Source organism: Ammodytes marinus, assembly GCF_949987685.1.
Source record: "Ammodytes marinus genome assembly, chromosome: 6".
Lineage (NCBI taxonomy): Eukaryota > Metazoa > Chordata > Actinopteri > Uranoscopiformes > Ammodytidae > Ammodytes > Ammodytes marinus.
Window position 1 is genome coordinate 5,948,045 of NC_137235.1, and position 20,227 is coordinate 5,968,271.

The window sequence follows — 20,227 nt, forward strand, 5'->3', positions numbered from 1 at the left end:
TTAGCTTTTTATTAATGTGATGAAATGTGCCAGTTAAAAAAATGTGTTGCACAATTTTTTAAAGGGCTGCTTTGCCAAAAACAACAATGACAAAAAATATATGCTTCCAATTGTGTGTATGACTACTCTGACAGGTGCAAGCCATACAATGAACGTGTGTGTGTATGTGTTAAAAACAGACTTGGCTAGTATAACTCCAATTGTTATTAACCCATTGTGACACAAAAATAGATGTTTGATTAACCACGTGTGTGCTGGGACTATATTTATGACACTATTTCTGGCAGTCACTTTTAGCTTGTCGTTATATGTCACCAGCTGATGCCATCTTCATTACAAAGGTCTTCAGCAGTGTCAGTTCTGCTTCAGTAGTAGAAATTAATATAGTGTTTAAATTCAAAACATGTTTAATTTCATCCAAAGTCCCTCTTATAGAAGTAAAACATATGTACTGTAGTTATGAAGAAAGAGTAGACACAATTGTTCTAGCCCTGTTAATTAGATTGTTCTCTTTTATGTTAAAATACTCTCACAACCTTGCGTTCTACACACAAATCATAGATTGTGAGATAGTTGTATAGAAAAAGTATCGTGTTTATTGGTTTCCAAAGGCAGCCTAGTAGAGGAATACAAACGGGCCAAATGCCAAACATCAAAGCAGAAAAAAACACTGCTAGCAATCAAGGGGTAATAAGTGGAGGGATTAGGTGTTCTGGAAAGAGGAGGGGGGGGGGGGGGTTGAGGGGGGAGGGTGGTCCAATTAAAATGGCAACTGGATATGATGGACAGTTGGGAACAGACTGGTGAGGTAAACATGCAAAGGGTTGTCCGACATGAGGGCACCTCTTGAATAACCTATGCAAAAATTACATATGTCAACTTAGTAGCCATGGATGTACAAGAGAGCATTCTATGAATCTCTCAGCCACCTGTAGCCAAGAACAGAGCCTATTTATCCAACAGTCATGTTTAAAATCCAAAATGCTTTTCTTATATGCCCAAAGACTGCACTCACCAAACAGGTGGATGCAGATACAAGGTGAAATGCATTCACATCGTGGTCTGATGATACCATGTCGGTATCAGGGAAAGAGCTCGGAGTGCATGGGCAACATCTGGGAGTTCAACAAAGAAAGCCCATCAGTCTCTCTTGACTGAGGTTTGTTATCCTCGGTTTTGGCCACTTGGTCTATACGCAGCTGTGTTTACGAGCAGCATGCCAGGGTCAAATTGTCCACAGATGTTTTTTTTGTGTTTTTGTTTTTTTTCTCACATGTAACCTACCTGATGGAAAGAACGCAAAGTGTTGAACAGTTTCAGTGGAAGTTTTATCGTTCGGTGAAACCTAGAACACAATGTTATCCAAACATCTTCACACTAATGAGAAGTTTAAACAAAATATTCACAGATATATCAATGTTTAAAAAAAAAGGAAAATAAATACCACAGCAAAAAAAAGAGGACATTTATCCTTATTTTCAGCCAAAAAATTCTGAAAGACGTAGAGCTAAAATTGCAGGCTTTCCCCAGACATTTTGAACATACACCCTTGGGCTTTCTGATAGGGGCAAGCAAAGTGCGATGGGCTCGGACTCTTGCGTTTATCAACGCGGTTAGGGTCTGTCCGACAAGAGCCAGACTGTTAGCAGGAATGTGTCTAGGCTGTAAGTGCCATGTCAAAGACCGCACTATCGGTTACCCTGATGTCTGAGAGCCCTGTGTGTAGCATGTGAATACTACAAGCAATTGGACTGTATATTTGCATAGATAGGGGAAAGGGTGTTTGCATTCATTATCCCCCTGGATGACGTAACAGTTATCAATAGATAGCATTGCATAATAATGGAACATTACAACTTTTTTTACGTTTTTCTATACAAAATGTTCACAAAGATTGTGATACATTTTTCATTAGCCTATGTGTCAGTGCAAGGATATACAATTGGCCTCTAAGTTGAGGGCACTCAATTTGACTATTAATCTGCAGTGCAAAAGGATGTGTGTTACATAAATCACAGTAAATGTGGTACAGCTGCGGATAGTGGACTCAAAAGCTGGTGCTAATTAAAATGAATTGTGGGTTAGGTCACTGTTGGCTATCATCTACTGACATCCTGAACTTTTATCACAGTTTAACACTCTACTTTAGATCCAAGAGCCTGTAACCACATCAACTTACTGTATAACCACAACACACACTGAACAATCCTGTCTCCTAAAGGAACAATTTTATTACAACCCTTTAGAGAGACTCCACAGTATGTAGATGGTGAAGAACAACATTTCAATCTTTATTTTTTTAATTTATTCATTATTTGCTTGCAAACTCCAGGCTCAGTGTTCACCCACACTTTTATTCTTGATACACGTTTCATGCAATGTCACCATTGAAGTTCAATATACTCTTTTCCAAAAATTAACCAAATGCTATTATAAAAATTGCAGAAAATTTGAATTAGCAATCTCACTAACTCATCTAACTCATCGTTGTCCGCTTTTCCATGGTCGGGTCTCGGGGGCAACAGATCCAGCAAGGGACCCCAAACTTCCCGGGCCACATCGACCAACTCTAACTAGGATCCTGAGGCGTTACAGGGCCAGTGTGGATATAGTCCTGGGTTTTTCACCCAAAATACCCATTCTTACCAAATGCCCAAACCACCTCTACTGGCTCCTTTCTATGCAAAGGAGCAGCGTCTCTGTCTAACCCTATAGGTTGCCCAGTTGTGACAACACAGTGACATCACAACTGGGCAAACTGTAGGGTTAGACAGTGAGACCATAAAACACTCTTTCTGACTTTTCCCAGGCTAGGATAAACCGATTTCTAAAAATGTTGCACATTTGTACTACAAAGGATCTCAGAGTTCAATACACCTTCATATTCCCACTGGTGAAGTAGGCCTTTAAACTCTGTTCCTTGAGGTACAGACTCATTCATTACCCAGAGTAGGCAGTCCATCGGTGGACTGCTGCAAGCCAAGGCCTCATATTTAGAGATGCAGATCTTCATCCAGCCGCTAAGACGGTACAGACAGACCACAATGCAGTGCAGAGACATCGGAGCACTATTAATGCACAGCCTTACCTCTCCCTTCATTTCAGCTGCTGATGCTGGTAAGAATGAGTCATCCCTTTGGAAGTGGCTGAGTTTGGGAACCGTAAGGTGTTGTGTGGTTGGAATGCAGGTCTGAGATATGAAGCAGCAAAGACATCTTCAAGTGCAAAACACATTTGCAACATACTATGCAGCACAAGACAGCTAGCCCTGTTACTCTGGCTATTCAGGTGGACAATGAAAGACTCACAAAAGACTCAAATGCAGCCATTCAAATTCACTGTGTGTGTTAACGACTTGTTTGTGTGTTGCTAAAAAGAAAGAAAGAACAGCAAAATGTACTGGTCATGATTTACGTTGTATGACTCTTGAGTAAATTACTTTAAAAGAAATTCAGCTGAGAGCTCAAAGAGTCCTGAATTAGCAATTTCCTCAGACTTATCATGCTAAAGATAACCTCCTGTCAGTTACCATTAACCATACACTTTCAGATATAATCCAGAGCCACAGTAAAAAAGAAAGTTGCTGGAACTTCACAACAGCCAAATTCTTTCCCGGCAACACCGACTTCTCCATAGGCTTCGATATAATTATCACTGCTTTGCCAAAGACTCCCTTCTTCTAATTAAGTTGGTTAGTTAATATTATATCGGTTCATTTTGAGATGAAGTCAAGAGCCAGCACCAATCAGGCTATTATGAAAATTCCTCCATCAAGATTCATCCATTTTCTGTTTCTCTGTTATGCTGTAACTTTTTTTTTGTTTATGTAAACCATATGTCCCAAATTAATAAAGCCAGGCGGTATACTGAACCCTCTTCACACTGTCACACTGTTTTGTCACAGTAGGATTGGCCTCAAACTTCTTAATCTCTCTCTCTCTCCATCTCTCTCTCCCTCTTTCTCTCTGTTCTTTCTGGGTTTTTTTTCTAGCACAAGTGTCCCAGTTAAGAAATTGCTTACATCCCACTCAAGTCTGGGGCTGGATTGAAATTTCCCATAGGGTATGTACCAATATGCAGAGAGCACACTTCGACAGATGCCATCAGAGAACAAGCATATGAATTACCAGGCAGCCTGCCATCTTTGAGTTCAGACAGAATGGCATTAATACCTGATTACGATCCAAACAACAACACAACAACAACATGAAAGCCACGGCAACTGGGAGCAGGTAAAGGTTTCATCATTTATATATTAATGGGTTGACTAACAAAGACTCCAAAGTTAAAATGTCACAGAAGCTGCCAACAATCAAGGGACTTTGGAGAAAAGAAGGCAAAAAAAAAAGAAAATCGGGATAAGGAATAAGATGCCGTCAGCAAATCACGTTCCAATAAATTAAATATTCGCCACTGCTGACCATAACTAATTCAGAAGCCATGATAAATTCATGACTACAATTAAAGAAAACACGATCCCTTTAATTTTAAATGGCTGTAAATATTGGCATTACCCAATTAAGTCACTTTTGACTGTAGGAAAAGTACCTGCAAATGAACCGTAAACACTCAACCTACATGTCCTGGGAGGAAGCATAAAAGTTTGATTCAAAAACTTTAGGCAGGTCGTGTTATATGATATCCATGTCATATAATTATAGCATTCAATGTGTGGTAGAGAAATAGAAAGGATGTTATTTCTTACAAGATGGTTCCTTATAAGTTTTGATCTTAACAGAGACAATGGCAAAATAAAACAAAATAATTAACAGGTTCATGAAGGATATATTTTTCTAGTTACATTAGTACTGGAAACCCTATATTACAATATACAGGCAGTAAAGTTGCATGATCCTTGAAACACAATTGTAACATAGGGGGAAACAATTTTTCGCACCAGATGAGAACAGCAACATTGGTCGTGCAAAGAAAATCTGAAAAATCATCAGAAAATGCCAATACGTTCCGTATGTTTGGGAATGGTTGACAAACTACATATTTCTTTTATTTAGTTTTTGACTTTCTGGGCAAGAAATGAAAGCCTGCTTGATGTAGAACACGCTGCTTCAAATCAGCAGCGCAAGGGTTTGAAAAAGAACAAACATCTCAGAGTTTAAATAAAATAAAGGATTGGAAACACACAATGGAGCCATCTCACAGGATATTGAGTCAACTCCCTTTGACACTGAAGGTCTCGGGGAAACAGCCAATCGTGAGCGTGTGTTTGAATGTGTGTGTGCGTGTGTGTGTGTGTGTGTGTGTGTGTGTGTGTGTGTGTGTGTGTGTGTGTGTGTGTGTGTGTGTGTGTGTGTGTGTGTGTGTGTGTGTGTGTGTGTGCAATGTGTGCTTGTACGTAGAGTGCATTCCTACCTTCACCCAGATTTCGCTTTCTTTCATCATATAGCATTTTCGTTAAGGATGCATGTCTACTTTTGCAGCAACTGACGCACATACTGTATCTACTCTCAACTTCTCTCTGTTGCTAGGTAATTGCATTACTTTGACTTTGATTATATGTGATTCTTCCAGCATTTACAATTATAACAACACATAATAACGTCACTGAACATTAAATAAAAATGGTGGTTAAAGGTACTAGGAAATTACTATTTTATTTGAAATGAACGCATCGTTCTTTTGTTTAACTTTATTGAAGTTCATGTTGATTTAAAAAGCATAGCTCACACAATCAAATTAAGATTCATCTACTAATTGTCAATGGACCACATCTGGGTTTTGAACATATCTATCTTTCCATTCGTCTAAAATATTCAGTTGCTTCCCCTTTTTTTAAACAAATACGCACTGAATTCCTTCACGCAAAAAGGACTAGCACATGATGTTTTTAATTGAGTGTCCCCCCCCCCCCCCCCCCTTAAAGCACTTGCTGTGTTGGCTCTTTGGCAGTGGGGGAAAAGAAGGATGGTGGTAGTGGCTCTGATAGCCCTCTTCCTGCTCTCAGAACACATCATGATAAACGCTCCATTTTTCGATCCATAATGGACGCTGATGTAGAAGCACTCTTCTCCCCCCTGACACCGACCTGTCTTTTTCTCTTGCTCAGACATTAAGTCATCTCGCAGCCCGAGCTGTCTGTTTGAGATGGGCTTTGGTATTGTTGTTTTTTTGGTTATTTTGAGGGATTTAAATATTTTGTGATTTAGATGTTTGGTAATTGATGGGGAATGCTTGTGGACAGACATATCGTGTGTGTGTGTGTGTGTGTGTGTGTGTGTGTGTGTGTGTGTGTGTGTGTGTGTGTGTGTGTGTGTGTGTGTGTGTGTGTTGGTTGTCTGTCTGTCTGTCTGTCTGTCTGTCTGTCTGTCTGTCTGTCTGTCTGTCTGTCTGTCTGTCTGTCTGTCTGTCTGTCTGTCTGTATGTCTGTGTCTGTGTGTTGCTGTGTGTGTGTGTGTTCTGCAAGAATGTTGTATTCTCCAGGGCTTTGCCATTGTGTCATTTACATGTTTGAAGGGGAATGCTTGTGTATAGACGTAATCACTCTCTCACCACTTTATAATGTACCCTACAGTCAGGTAATTACCCACATTTTACAGCTACTATGAAACTTAATTGCAAAACCAATGCTGGGGTTCACATTTAGCGAGAGTAAGAAATTGTGATGTGGTCTGGGGGCCACCCAAGCAGTGATTTACTCTGTAAACTTAAAAGGCAGACAGACAGTTAGCTCCCACTTCCTGTCCCTCTCAAATTAAGGAAGCACAACATCACAACACGGACACTGACTTCCTCGCTGCCATCTGACCGCTGCTGCTGCCTCCTGCGTGAGGAAACAGTTGCATGTAATGTATACAAGACAATATAATGTGAAGCAGACAGTGGATTGAAAGGGAGGGGTTTAAGTAAAGGGGCAGATTGGAGGGGCGTTAGGTTCCCAGATGCCCCCCTGCCCCTGCATGTGTGTGTGTGTGTGTGTGTGTGTGTGTGTGTGTGTGTGTGTGTGTGTGTGTGTGTGTGTGTGTGTGTGTGTGTGTGTGTGTGTGTGTGTGTGTGTGTGTGTGTGTGTGTACTGTTTGGAGATGGCTGTCAGCAGGCGGTGCCTCCGAGAGAGAGAGAGAGAGAGAGAGAGAGAGAGAGAGAGAGAGAGAGAGAGAGAGAGAGAGAGAGAGAGAGAGAGAGAGAGAGAGAGAGAGAGAGAGAGAGTGAGAGAGAGAGTGAGGAGAGAGGGGGGAGATATTTCCAAAGGGGGCCCCAGTCTGTTACCAAAGGGAGGTGGAGATTTACTATCCCACCCAGTCAAAGTGCCTCACTGGTGCTCTGACACACACACAACCACACAGAAACACACTCAGAAATACACACTACCTCACACACACACACTCAGACATACTGCAAACTCTCCACAGGAAACTCTGAGCCATAATGCGAAGGCACCTCGGAGCAGACGGGTGCATTGCTCAAACCAAGTGGGATACGCCGCGGCTTTGATAGTGCGTTAATTACTCATGTGATGTGATACAGATGTCTGGGGGGCTTCAGCCGAAAGTTTGCCTTGACGCTTTCCAAGGGGGCCAGGCAGACATTTTAGAAGAGGTAGGTGAAAACCAAAGCTATTTATTATTTATGGACGCATCAGTTTGCGTGCTGTCACCGATCCCAGCGGTGTCATGCTGATGCTAAACTGTGATGCTACTTGAAGGGCTGGCTGCTAAATAGTTCTTTGTGTACTCGGTGACAGCTGGGACTTTGAGCAGGAAGAACTCTGGGCTACGAGAGAGTTTGCCTGGTGCTGCCTGCATGTGACATGATGAAAAGGGCTTCACCATCCATCTGACAGTCTGAAACTTTATCTGCTCCGTACCATGGAGTTTGGTGGAGAGTGAATTGCTCTGATTTGGTCCAGAAAGTATGTTGGGTTCCCAGTCAAAAAGGCAGTAAATGTGAAGATATCTAGGCTATATATGTATATTACAATAAACTAACTTAATAAATCAGAGGGTAATCCAAGGCATGACTATGTATTTTGTGTGGCACTGTCTTGGCTTTTCATCTGTGTTCAACTTTAAACTTAATGCCTTCGTTGAAGGATGCTGACTGGAAATGAGCCCTGGAGCATTTCGTTCGCGTTGGCAAAAAAAAAAAAAGAGGGCTCTTTGTTTAAAGCTTTTCTAAATGAGAAACAGGAGGAGAATGCAAAAGTGAGGAAATCGTTCCGTTGCCAACACACGCAACCCGGCTCACTGCGAATACAGCAGAAGAAGATGTTATAAAGCCTCACGATGTGGCTGCTGCAACATCATTGACGCAGAGACTTAACAGACAGCTCCTTCTTCCAGGAAAGACTGAGAGCAAACTGAGATGCCCAATGTCCCATCTTTAACTGACTGTAACTGGGCCTGACATCTTCCATATGTGCCCCCCTTTGCCAAGAACCCTTTTTGAAGTCTCTTGAAGAAGTTGTTTGAGTTTCCCCCACACAGCTTCTGAGAGCACACCAATGCTGTTTCACTTTCTCCTAATTGACGTGCGATATTCCAATTTGGGTAGATTTGTCAAAAGAGGCAAAATTAGAAAAGAACGCTGTGTGTTGTTGTCTGAAAGAATAACCTTGTTCATTTGTTTTGTCTCCTTTCTCACCAGTGAGATATATTGGGACGGTCTTTTTCGATCAAGGAAAAACCTAAGCAGGGCCAACGTGTTCCATAATGGGCGCCCCGGCTCTACATATGCTGGTGCTAATGGCCTGTATGGCAGCCAGAGGAATGTGCCAGATAAACAGCGCTGCAGCAGAGGAGGACTGGTTGGCTGGCTCTCTGGTCCACTCCACCCGCCAGTCTCCAGCTTTCAACAGCAGCACCATCAGTCCCGGCACGGGGCCCGGGCTCCACCTGGGGCCCGACGCGCAAGCTGTGGTATCAGCAAACGACACTGTCCAAAAGACACCCATGCCCATGTGCGTGGAAAGCACCTCTGTGAAGGGCTATTTCAAGTACATCAACACCATCATTTCCATTGTAGTGTTCGTGGTGGGCCTGGTGGGCAACGCCACCCTGCTGAGGATTATATACCAGCACAAGTGCATGAGGAACGGGCCAAACGCTCTCATAGCCAGCCTGGCCCTGGGGGACCTCATCTACATCATCATAGACATACCCATCAATGTGTTCAAGGTACGGTATTCACTCTGTTTGGCGCATGTATTAAAGGTGGAAACAGCAGTTCTGGAGAACGCTTGTTGACAAAATCACTTTTTGTCAAAATTAGTGAATATCTCCTCACAATCCGCTACCTGTCCATACTGGTTGTGCCCTGAAAAAAAAAATCCAGTGTTAATACACAGCCTGGGCTCTGTAATCTGGTATGTAAACAAAGGGGGCCCACCTTAGTTTGCAAAATGCCTGTTTACAGAGCATAGACTGTGTAGAAATACTGAATTTTATATATATATTTTTGACAAACAGTGATTTTGACAACAAGCATTGCCCAGAATCGCTGACTCCACCTTTAATTGAAGTCTTGACCATATATTTTCAAAGCCAAGCTCTTGAGTGACAGGTCTGTGTGTTCATATGATGAAATGCATCAACAATGGAGGTTGATACGCAGAGATAAAGTGGCATATTACTGACGGGAAAACATGGGGAAGTGGGAAGGGGGTGCAAGGGAGTGGAGGGAGTTTCCGTAAGGATAATAAAGCAAACTAACTAAACAGAGGAAGGCTTAATCAGTGGGCTATCTTCCTCGTGTGGGCAGATCAGTGATGAGAGGAGCAGGGATATGGCTGACTTAAATAAATATGGGGAATCAGTCTGTAGTCACACATGGCAGTGGCCTTGTATTGACCTGGGACATTAGTCAGTGGCCCTTATCAGGAGGTTTCATTTTCGAGTCTCGAGTGATAAATCACGTGAAGAGTTTTAAACTGACTTCTTCATTAAAGCCCTATCTACTATATGTTATACAGATAAAAGTTAAGTCCAAAAATGTGTAGTGTAATAAAAAAAAAACTCATTTGTTTGTTATTCAATTCTCAGCTGGGCATGATCAAAACAGTATTGGCTTATTAGATTTGTGTTTATGAACAATACTAATGTAGAGAAAATATCGGTATCAACATATTACAACAACATATTAAAAACACACACTTGTATTGGTCGTTGTTATCAGAGAAGTCAACAGGGTCTGTTACTCAGACTGCAATAGCTGCTTTCAATTGTGTGTTCATTTTCCGGGTGACTCACAACACTTGTGTTTACTTCAGGAAGGCGGATTCTTTAAAATATGAAGTTAATGATGACAGATGATGCTTCCCGGCTCATGTCTTGGTTTGATTTATGTTGGTAGATGATGTCATGCTTTGTATAATAATCTAGACTGATGGCAAAATGGAGTGGTAAGTCACCCTGATCTATAGTGCATCATGGGTCGCCATTTTACTAACAAGAAAGAAAAAACGAGAGAGAGAGAGAGAGAGAGAGAGAGCCACCTGGTTAGAATTAACTTGGGCACAGCGTCTTTGTAGTGCGAGCAACATGTGCAGAAAGGAAATAGAGATCTTACTTTAAGTTAGGGGTTGGGGGTGGGGGGGGGCATTTTAAGCCCAAACTGAGACAGAGCCACATCTACAATTTTGAAACCTCGTTCTGAAGCCCCTCACTTCACTTCCTCAGGGCCGTGACAGTGTTTCCAAAAATAATCAGCTACTAATACATTAAAAACATTGATGGGGGGGTGTGGTGGGGGGGGGGGGGGGGGTCTCCTTTCCTCTGTGCTCCTGGGAAGAAGGAGAAGAAGAAAAAAACGTAAAGAGTTCAAGTAAACAAAAGAGGGGCCAGGAAGCACCGTGAAGTTCCTCCTTTAGCTCCGGCTTTGAGAGACTCGTCCCTACGCAGGTTATGTCCCGTTGTCAAAAGGAAACGCGTCAAGTCCACTTTGATTGGGAACAAAGGTCTCGACACACACGGCCTTGACTTCATTTCCCAGAGGAAGTAATACTATAAGGAAGGGGGGGGGGGGGCGGGGTGGAAGTGGCTCTGAGAATCCGCTGAAGACAGAGTGACTTATTATTCATATCAAGTTTGATCGCGAGCGAGTTCTGGCTCGTAGAATAAGATGTGCAAATGTGTTTATCAGCTGACGAGCTCCATATGGTGCGTGTCAGGCTAAACGGCCTCTGACGTTAAGATGACGTGTGGAGAGAGGTCTTTGATGTGCCTTTTTGGCCGCGCAGTAAAATTGCCTTAAATAGATTTTAATGACGATCAGTTACACACAGTGAGGTTATTAGTCAAGCTCCCTAAAGACCCGTAAGACTGATGATGGCTTACTTTAAAGTCATTTACCATACATTAACTAAGCACAAACAGTGATTAAAGGAAGAACTTATCTGAGTGTGATTGTGATGAACAGTGTGGTTTAAGTCTTTTTTTTAAGATAAGAGTTTGTTTGACGATTATTCTTTGCGGTTTTCCCACTAGCTCCTGGCAGGACGTTTCCCATTTGAAGACAGTGATTTCGGCCTGGTCCTGTGTAAGCTGGTGCCCTTCCTGCAGAAAGCTTCTGTGGGCATCACCGTTCTCAACCTGTGTGCCCTCAGTGTGGACAGGTCAGTGCACTCGTGAATGTGTGATGGGTCAGTTTCGGGTATGGGGGATCAAAAAGGTCTATATCACATAAATAATTAAAGGTGCACTATGTACAGTTTAAAGTGAGAGGCGGTTTGTTTACATTTGGAAGGCCTGCAGTTTGTTTCCAAAACATATATTCTCTACACAAAATTCCTAGTATTGAATAATTTTATCATCATAAATCCAAAACTACATTTTATTGAGGCACCTGGGACCAAATGTTAGACTAGAATATGTTTGTAAAAAAAACATTACTGTATATAGCAACGGTGAAACAGTAACGTTTTACGGTAGATAGCTTTCTAACTTCAACCAGTGTTCCAGGGATCCAATTTTCCTGTAAGGAACGTTTGTTTGTATCCAGTTATGAGAATATACCTTGGAAATTGTTCACTTCTTTGGCACACCTAAAGTTGCATATTGCACCTTTAAGTTTAAAAGCAAAACTTCCTGCCCTCTTTAACAAACTTGGAGGAGGCAGCCAATCATTGGAGAGAAATTTAATAAACTTGATTTGGTTACCAAAATCTAATGGTATTTTGACTCCTGTTCATTCACATGAATATTCAGTTAGTCAAGCTATCACTATCGAGAAAGGTCGATACTGCTCTTCTATTTATTGCCTCTGTGTTCAAAACTTTTGTGAAAAACCCTTCACTTCTTAAATGGAATTATTTATATAATCATATATTCTATAAGCAGCATTAGGTGTATGGTATATGCACCTTAAATTCTATATCTATATAATAAAAAAAATTGATTTTCATAACAAGTATACACATAGTAAGTTCTTTTATAGTACCTTAATAGAAATTCCCTAATGAATAAAAGATGATCATGAAGTGCTGAAGCTCCGTGTCATCTCACTTAATGTACTGGACACAACGTTAGCGATAAGAGGCTCGCCTGCCCTGCTTTGAATAAGCTCCAAGGTTCAAGTAGGTCGACATTATAAATGACCTCTATTATGAGAAAACGGCGGCAGCATTTTACAGTTGCAGATGCTCTCCATTTTATTCCAGGCAATGTGTAGAATATATTTGTGTGTGGAAGCGCTTGACACCCTTTTGTATCTCTTAAATGTTGGAGGAAGAGAAAAAAAGGTGGATACATAACCACTTAGTAAAATATAAATGGCGCCATGTTGTTCGACAGAGAAATTCAAATGTGTCATGAAAAATATATTGTTTTGGCCATAAAATCTTGATGCAGGTTTTTACTAAAACATTTCGACAAGTGGTTTCCCATTAATGAAACAAACAAGGCAAACAAGTGTTGGGTGCGAGGGAAACACAAGCCAAACAGACAGACCTCTCTGCCAACACGGGGCCATTCTGTTTGGAGGCTTCACAAAAATATAAATATTAGATATTTAAAATAAACAATTGATCAACTCTCCTCGTTAATTCTTAACACTTTGCTATTCTTTGCTGACGGAGCAGTTTGTTGTGCTTGGTGTGCTACCATGCGTATAGAAAATGCTGTTAGCGTTGTCCATTGGGAGACGCAAAGAAAATTATGACTTTAACGATTTCTACTTAACGGTGGAGCGGTGACTGAAAGGAAATTAACTCCTGCAGCACTGTTTCACTTAAGGCGAGACACTGCAGGTGAATGGGGTAAAATGATTAACCTATAGATATAAGAATAAAACTTTGCCAGTGGAGTACTTACATTAATACAATTATTCTTTGTGTTCCAATTTTTTCCAAAATGTTTGAATCAATATGCAAATTAAGCAATGTATAAGTAATTATGCTCACATTTGCATCTCTTTATAAAATCAAAAATCTAGATGTGGGATGAAGTCAAAGTACAAAATCTTAGCGTCCAAAGTTTTTACGGAACATAATTTGGATACAGCTTTTATTTTCATTTCATAGTAAAAAAAACAGTACATAGGTCTTAAAAATGCATTTTCAGCATGTTTTTAACCGTAAAATGTTTCATAAATCAGACAATTATCAACATGTGATCAAATCTTTCTGTTATAATCTTCAGAATCCAAATGTTGAGATAATGGCCAATAAAGAAAAAAATGTTTTGCATGCAGTGTCTCGCCTTAACAAACTGGCCGTTACATATTATGCTCATTGTGTTATATATTTGATACTCTTCCATTTAAATTTTCTTATTTATATCCCAGGAGTGCTATTTCATTATCAATCCTTGTAATTCACTTTCCCTCCTGATCATATTAACTCTAATCTAATCATTTTAATAATCTGATCCATGTGGAAGGCCTAATCTTTTTCGTCTGGACTACACACACAGGTACAGGGCTGTGGCATCATGGAGCAGAGTGCAGGGAGTGGGCATCCCTCTGTTGACAGTCGTTGAGATTCTGACCATCTGGATTTCTTCACTGCTCCTGGCTGTACCGGAGGCTGTGTGCTTCGACATGGTCAACTTCACCTACAACAACGCCACGTTCCACACCTGTATGCTATACCCCAAGAATGACTACATGCGGGTATGTACACTATCAGCCTTTCCTGTAAGAATATTGCAGTTAAGTGCTTTTGTGTCCTATTGTTTTGCTTCTATGAAGGCCAATATGTGCTGTCTATGGAACAATGTGTCATGGTTGATACAGAAAGGTGGTTGAATTTTGTATGAGCAAGAGACTCAACATAACTGGACTGCTGAGATATGAAACCCACAAGTATGAGGAATAGTGAAAGTGAAAGTGATAGTTCAGCGTCAGCAACATTTTAATCGTCCTAAAAGTGTTAGTCATTTGTTTGGAGTAAATGTGCATTTTTAGTGGCCAGTTGGCACTCCTGTGCCATTTTGGTTATTATAGGGGCATATGTTTTCATATATGACCTCCATATTAAAATAAATTGTAATTGATTTAATAGTGTAGGAAACTCACACCTAAAAACATAAGACAATTTGAACCCCTTCATACCTACGGATGTGCCAGTCCACCCACATTCACCTTTCAAGCCAGGAGTAAATGGAGGAGTATCACTTCAACAAATAAACTTGATCTTCTTGTTTTCCCTGGATGACCGTGGCCTTTTCTCACATCTGTGGAGCACATAATTGATTGCAGGCCATGAGCGCAATTACTGAGACCTGAGATCCGGGGCCTCAAGCTGAGCCACATGTGCACGTCTAACTCCAAACGCACCACACTGGAGAAATCTCTGTCAGATAACAGCAACGCAATTCTGAGGTCTGAGAAAAGATAGCAGATAGCCTCTTGAAAGCATTACATCATAAAAAATGAAGTAGCAGAACTTTGTTTTGTGGATACGCGGCACATAAGGCCAAAGTTTGGAGTGGATCTGTAAACTTCAAAATGTTTGTTCTTGTTGTTTATGGAAATTTGCTTATATGGTTGAGTTTTGTCACGTTTGTAGGGTTTGGAAATTGCGGTGTCTTTAAAAGGGCATTTTCTTTTGGAACCACGGAGAGCCAGATGGGGTTTGTTTTCAGAACTACATACAATGACGTCTTAGTAGTCTGGTGGTGGTCTATGTCTGGCTCAGGTTCGATTACCAGAGCAATGATTCTCAGTACTAGGATCATACCTGCTTAAGCCATATAATCTCAAATCACTCCTATAGTATTTGAACCTTTAAGGCCAACATAAGCAGCAGTTACGGGACTTTAAAGAGAGATCCTCCCTCTAGAGATAAATTACCAAAAAGAACAGAAGGGAATAATAAATCTTCTGTAATAAATCTTGGCTGTCATTGGACCGGACCAAAATAAATAATACGTCTTGACAAACCTCAACTCTTTTTCGTTCCATAACTACCGGCTCACACAGTGACTTGTGCATTATACAGTATTTCAGTTGAAGTGCCACTCAACTGTTTGCCATGTACTTGTTTACTTGTAGTTCTACGTGAATGCAAAGGACTGGTGGCTGTTTGGCTTCTACTTCTGTGTCCCGCTGACCTGCACCGCTGTGTTCTACACGCTGATGACCTGGGAGATGCTCAACCACAGGAACGGCAGCCTCAGGATCGCACTCAGTGAACACCTCAAACAGGTCGGACAATACGACATCTAAATAAAAATCTGTTTTATTTGCACCCCCCGTGGATATATTTTTCTAACGTTTTGGTAATACTAAATACTAATATAAAAAATGTTGATGTTCCGCACTTGAAATATTACACAAAGGGTATGTTGGGTCAGAAAATTCAAATCTACACAACTTTTGAGCTAGACATAATCCGGGGACTTCTGTATATTCTTGCATGGGAAACTGAATGAAAAGGGTTATTGTCATGATTTTAACTAGGTTTGGTGTCTTAAACTTGAAAAACAAGATTTCCAAAATTAGCAAAAAGATGGCCGAAAAAACAGACCCTTGGGAAAAAAATTAAAAGTCCGGAACATCAGAATTAGTTTGATAAACACCTTGATGATGGCAAATAAGTAAGTTACAAAAATATAACAATGGGGTGCATGGAGACCCTACCTTCCTACACACATATTTTTTGATGTGACTTTATCATCTTGTACAACTTTTCAGAGTAAAATGAGTCCACATTGGTTTAAAACCTCTAGCCGTCCATTACACAAACATGGTCATCTCCTGGCTAATGGTGGAACACAATCTGTTGTTTATCTCCACAGCGGAGGGAGGTGGCCAAAGCTGTCTTCTGCCTCGTGCTCATCTTTGCCCTGTGCTGGTTCCCACTGCACCTCAGCAGGATCCTTAAGAAGATGATTTATGACCCCAGAGATAAGAATAGATGTGATCTGCTCAGGTGAGTGACTGGTACAGGACACTTACACAATGTTATTTAAAGGTACAGAGTATGGAAATGAATAGGACACTATTGTTCTGTGGACACAGATGTTTTTTTTGTTGTTTAACCTGCTAAGAGGAACTTTTTATATGTTTATGAAACAGTCTAATTTTTCGTCTGATGATCTTTAATGATCTCTCTTTCACTCACTTCCTTAAGAAACGTACATAATAATACTAATAATAATCCGCCTCTTTCTTCTATTTCCATGTTTTCAGTTTCCTGTTGGTCCTGGATTATCTTGGTATGAACCTCGCGACAATCAACTCCTGCATCAACCCCATTATCCTCTACTTTGTCAGCAAGAAGTTTAAAAACTGCTTCAAGGTATGGTACCTCCCTGTACTACAACAGACAGACCACCACTACTGGTATTGCATCAGCACACTGAAACACTCACTCTTTATCTCTCTGTCTCTCTCTCTCACACACACACATAAACACACACACGCACGCACACACACACACGCACACACACACACACACACACACACACACACACACACACACACACACACACACACACACACACACACACACACACACACACACACAGGCCCCCACACTTCAGATTTAGTCAGGCCAGTAAAGCAAACAGTGTACTCGGGCTTTCGTCAGTGACACGGAGGCCGCGTTGGTGATGACATTCCATGAGCAACATGTAAAAGCAGTCACGCTGATTTATGTATTCGCTTTGTATGGCTGAGGTCACGCACAGCAAATGTCAAAGTGACCTGGGCTTGAGATACACCATGCCTGGAGTTTGCACGGTATAGGAGTTGAGAGAGGGAGAGTCTGTGCTACACATGTGGAAAACAATTGCTATTGTGAAACAGTTTGACGTTTCTGGGAAGTATAGCCTATACTTTTATTTTCCTTTTTCGTCAAAAGTTAGATGAGAGGATCAATAGCACTCCCATATATGTGTTCTGTTATATGAAGATATTGCCAGTTTAAATTAGCATAAATCATTGGAAACAGTTAATCAAATCTGCCTCTAAACAAAACTGATTTAATAGTTATATACAAACCAGTGGAGGCTGCTTGTTGATTTTACAATGTTACGCTTGTGTACAGAATACACAATCACGAGACAGTGTATTAATGAGTGACTTCTTGGTATGGAAGACTATTAAGGCCACAGGAGATTTAAAAAAAATTAGAGGAGGACGTTTTTTTTTCATTATGCATAAATTTCAAATGCAATGTCGCAAATAAACTTGACAGTCCAAGATTACAGTAAAGTTGGAAAGATGTTGAAAGATCCGTACTTGTGGTATCAATAACTCAAGCAAAACGTTATTAAAACCACAAATGATGCATCATTGCTATAGTTGTACGTATATAATGGGCTACTACAACCTCATTTTTTACAGAAAACAAAGCTCAACGAATGAAAAAAAAATTAAAAATCTTCCTAATGTTTTGTTTCTCCCAAGGCCCTTATACTCAAGAATAAATCAATCTATTCATCTAGCTGAAACTGCATTTTGTGTTCTCTTTTAATCATTTGTCTCTCCTCTCCACCTGTCCTTACAGTCGTGCTTGTGCTGCTGGTGTTACTCTGAGAGCCAGGTGAGCAGCATTGGCCCCATGAACGGCACCAGTATCCAGTGTAAGAGCCCCGAGCCCAACAACGTCCCAACGGATCGCAGCATCCGCAAAGACAGCGACTGATCTCTCTATCATCACATGAGGAACATTTTCCATTCTCGTCCATATATCTAGCAGCTTTTAAAAAAATAAAATAAAATACAACTTATGCTCAAATATATACATGAAGAAAAGCACTTTTTCAGACAACAAACAAATGCACATCCTTAGGACCACTGAAGCAACATATGAGCCTGGCAGAGACGGATTAGGAACTGGAGATAAAAGCAGGAAAAAACAATGGATTTTATTGTACAATGCTCTTCTGAAGTCAATGCAGCCTCTCAGCGGGAAGAAAAACTTCCTTAAAAACGGACTGTTTGTAGTATATTCCCACACCCACGGACAGTGACACTGTAGGTAGCGTGAGAGAAGATGGGGGAGAGAGGGGCATGAGTAAGAGGAGGACTCTTTAACAGGATGCAGCTGAGAGAGAGAGCGGTGACTATAAATTGCCTCTCAATCAGAAGCCAAGTGTTCTATTCCTGTAAAGGGCCAAGCGCTACTGGGAAGGATGCACGGAGCTACAGGAAGGGGGAAAATAAAGCCAGACTGCTCGCTGTCAGAGGGAACCATAGGATATGAGTTTGAGCTGCAGTCCCCCAGCAGTTTGCCACTCACCTATGTGTGGAAAAACAGGAAAGCAAGTTACTGAATTGAGCAACAATTTTTTCCCATTAAATATACAAGCGGTTGTACAACGTTGAGATACCTTGTGGTATGATTCCAAGAATGTTTTGATGTTTATTTGCCTCATATTTGCTTGACAAAAGCTTTCTCCGATACATCAGGAAATAAGGGAAAATGGCAAGAAAGATTTGTCCCTGCATCGACAAAAATATGATTTTTTCTTAACGTAAATCATGACCCAAAGACCTCCAAACTCCAAAAAATGAAAGACTTTGCAACATAATCTCAGTCTGCTGTCAGAACAAGCCAACATACACAGGCACAAAATCAAATACATGGGTTGTCAGGTTTCAGAGCAGATAAGGTACAAACTGTGTATTTTCATAGCACACAGTCAAGCAAATGATTAAATATGAAGTAATGCATTATGACAGGTCTGATATCACCTCTTGGACCATGGACGGGAATGAGCTTTTTTCCCCCCAAAACACTGTGAATTTTATCAGATATAAACAAGTATATTTGTGATTTTTTAGTTTTTGCTTGTATAACCCGTGGAATATAAATGTATATTGTGTTAACTTTTATAAAGTGTTCTATTGCAGTATTGATATAAGTATTTTACACAGACTTCATTACCAGTGTAATGACAGAATGGCAAATTCGTTTTGAATGGTGGCCGGTGAGTGCTCCAAAACAAACATTAAAGAACAGTTCAACATTTTGGAAAAAATATGGCTATTTGCTTTTTTGCCAAGGGTTAGATGAAAAAACCGATACCACTTTCATCTAGCGTATGAGGCTACAGTACAGCCAGAGGTTTTTAGCTCAGTTAGCAGCTAGCTTGAAAGTTAGCAATTAACATGTTATATCTTGTTAGTTTCTAATTATTAAACAATTTGTGTTTTTTTGCCTGTTAGTTTCAGCCTTGCTACAGCTAACCAGCAAAACAATGCAACAATATATTATGTGTTAAGTAGTGACAGGTGCTGGCAGGCAGATTTTGTTACTTTCGGACAGAGCTTTGGCTAGTCGTTTCCACCTGTAGTCAGTCTTTATGCTAAGCTAAGCTAAACTTCTCCAGGCGTGAGAGAGGTATCAATTTTCGAACTCTTGGCAAAAAAAAGGGCATTTCCCCAAAACTAATAGAACTATTTATTTTTATGTGCAAATCATATTCTCAACTATACTGCCTTATACATTTGTTTAATGTGAATGAATAGGCCTACATGTAACCCCCTGTGTGTGCTTAAATGCGTGCTGGCATGTGTGTGAGTGCCGTGTATATAATTGCCTGGACATCTTTAGTCGCACTTGTGTACAGAAGAAACGGGCGATATACAGTTTCTGTTCAGTATTATTTGAACCACTATCCGTAGAAGCGATTCACAATAACCTGTAAAAATGACGGAATTCATAGGTTTTTTGTTGCAATGGATTTGATCGTGTCAACGCTGCTGCTTCTACCAAATAAAACCCATTTCCAATCCCACTGTCGTACTAATATTGGTTTCTCCGGGAAGTTGAGGGGCCCCCTTTCTGTTTTTCATCTGCGTCTGTGAAAAGGAGGCGTCTGGGAGT

At 40.7% G+C, this 20,227-nt stretch overlaps 1 protein-coding gene across 1 annotated transcript; it reads left to right on the forward strand.

The window, feature by feature from the left end:
- Positions 1-7,262: 7,262 nt before the first annotated feature.
- On the forward strand, positions 7,263-20,152 carry ednraa (endothelin receptor type Aa). Its single transcript, XM_080029726.1, has 8 exons — positions 7,263-7,551; positions 8,599-9,128; positions 11,436-11,563; positions 13,860-14,058; positions 15,442-15,594; positions 16,188-16,321; positions 16,582-16,690; positions 17,903-20,152. Exons 2-8 carry the CDS (start codon positions 8,664-8,666, stop codon positions 18,038-18,040), a joined length of 1,326 nt encoding a protein of 441 aa, XP_079885852.1. The 5' UTR covers positions 7,263-7,551; positions 8,599-8,663; the 3' UTR covers positions 18,041-20,152.
- Positions 20,153-20,227: the final 75 nt, after the last annotated feature.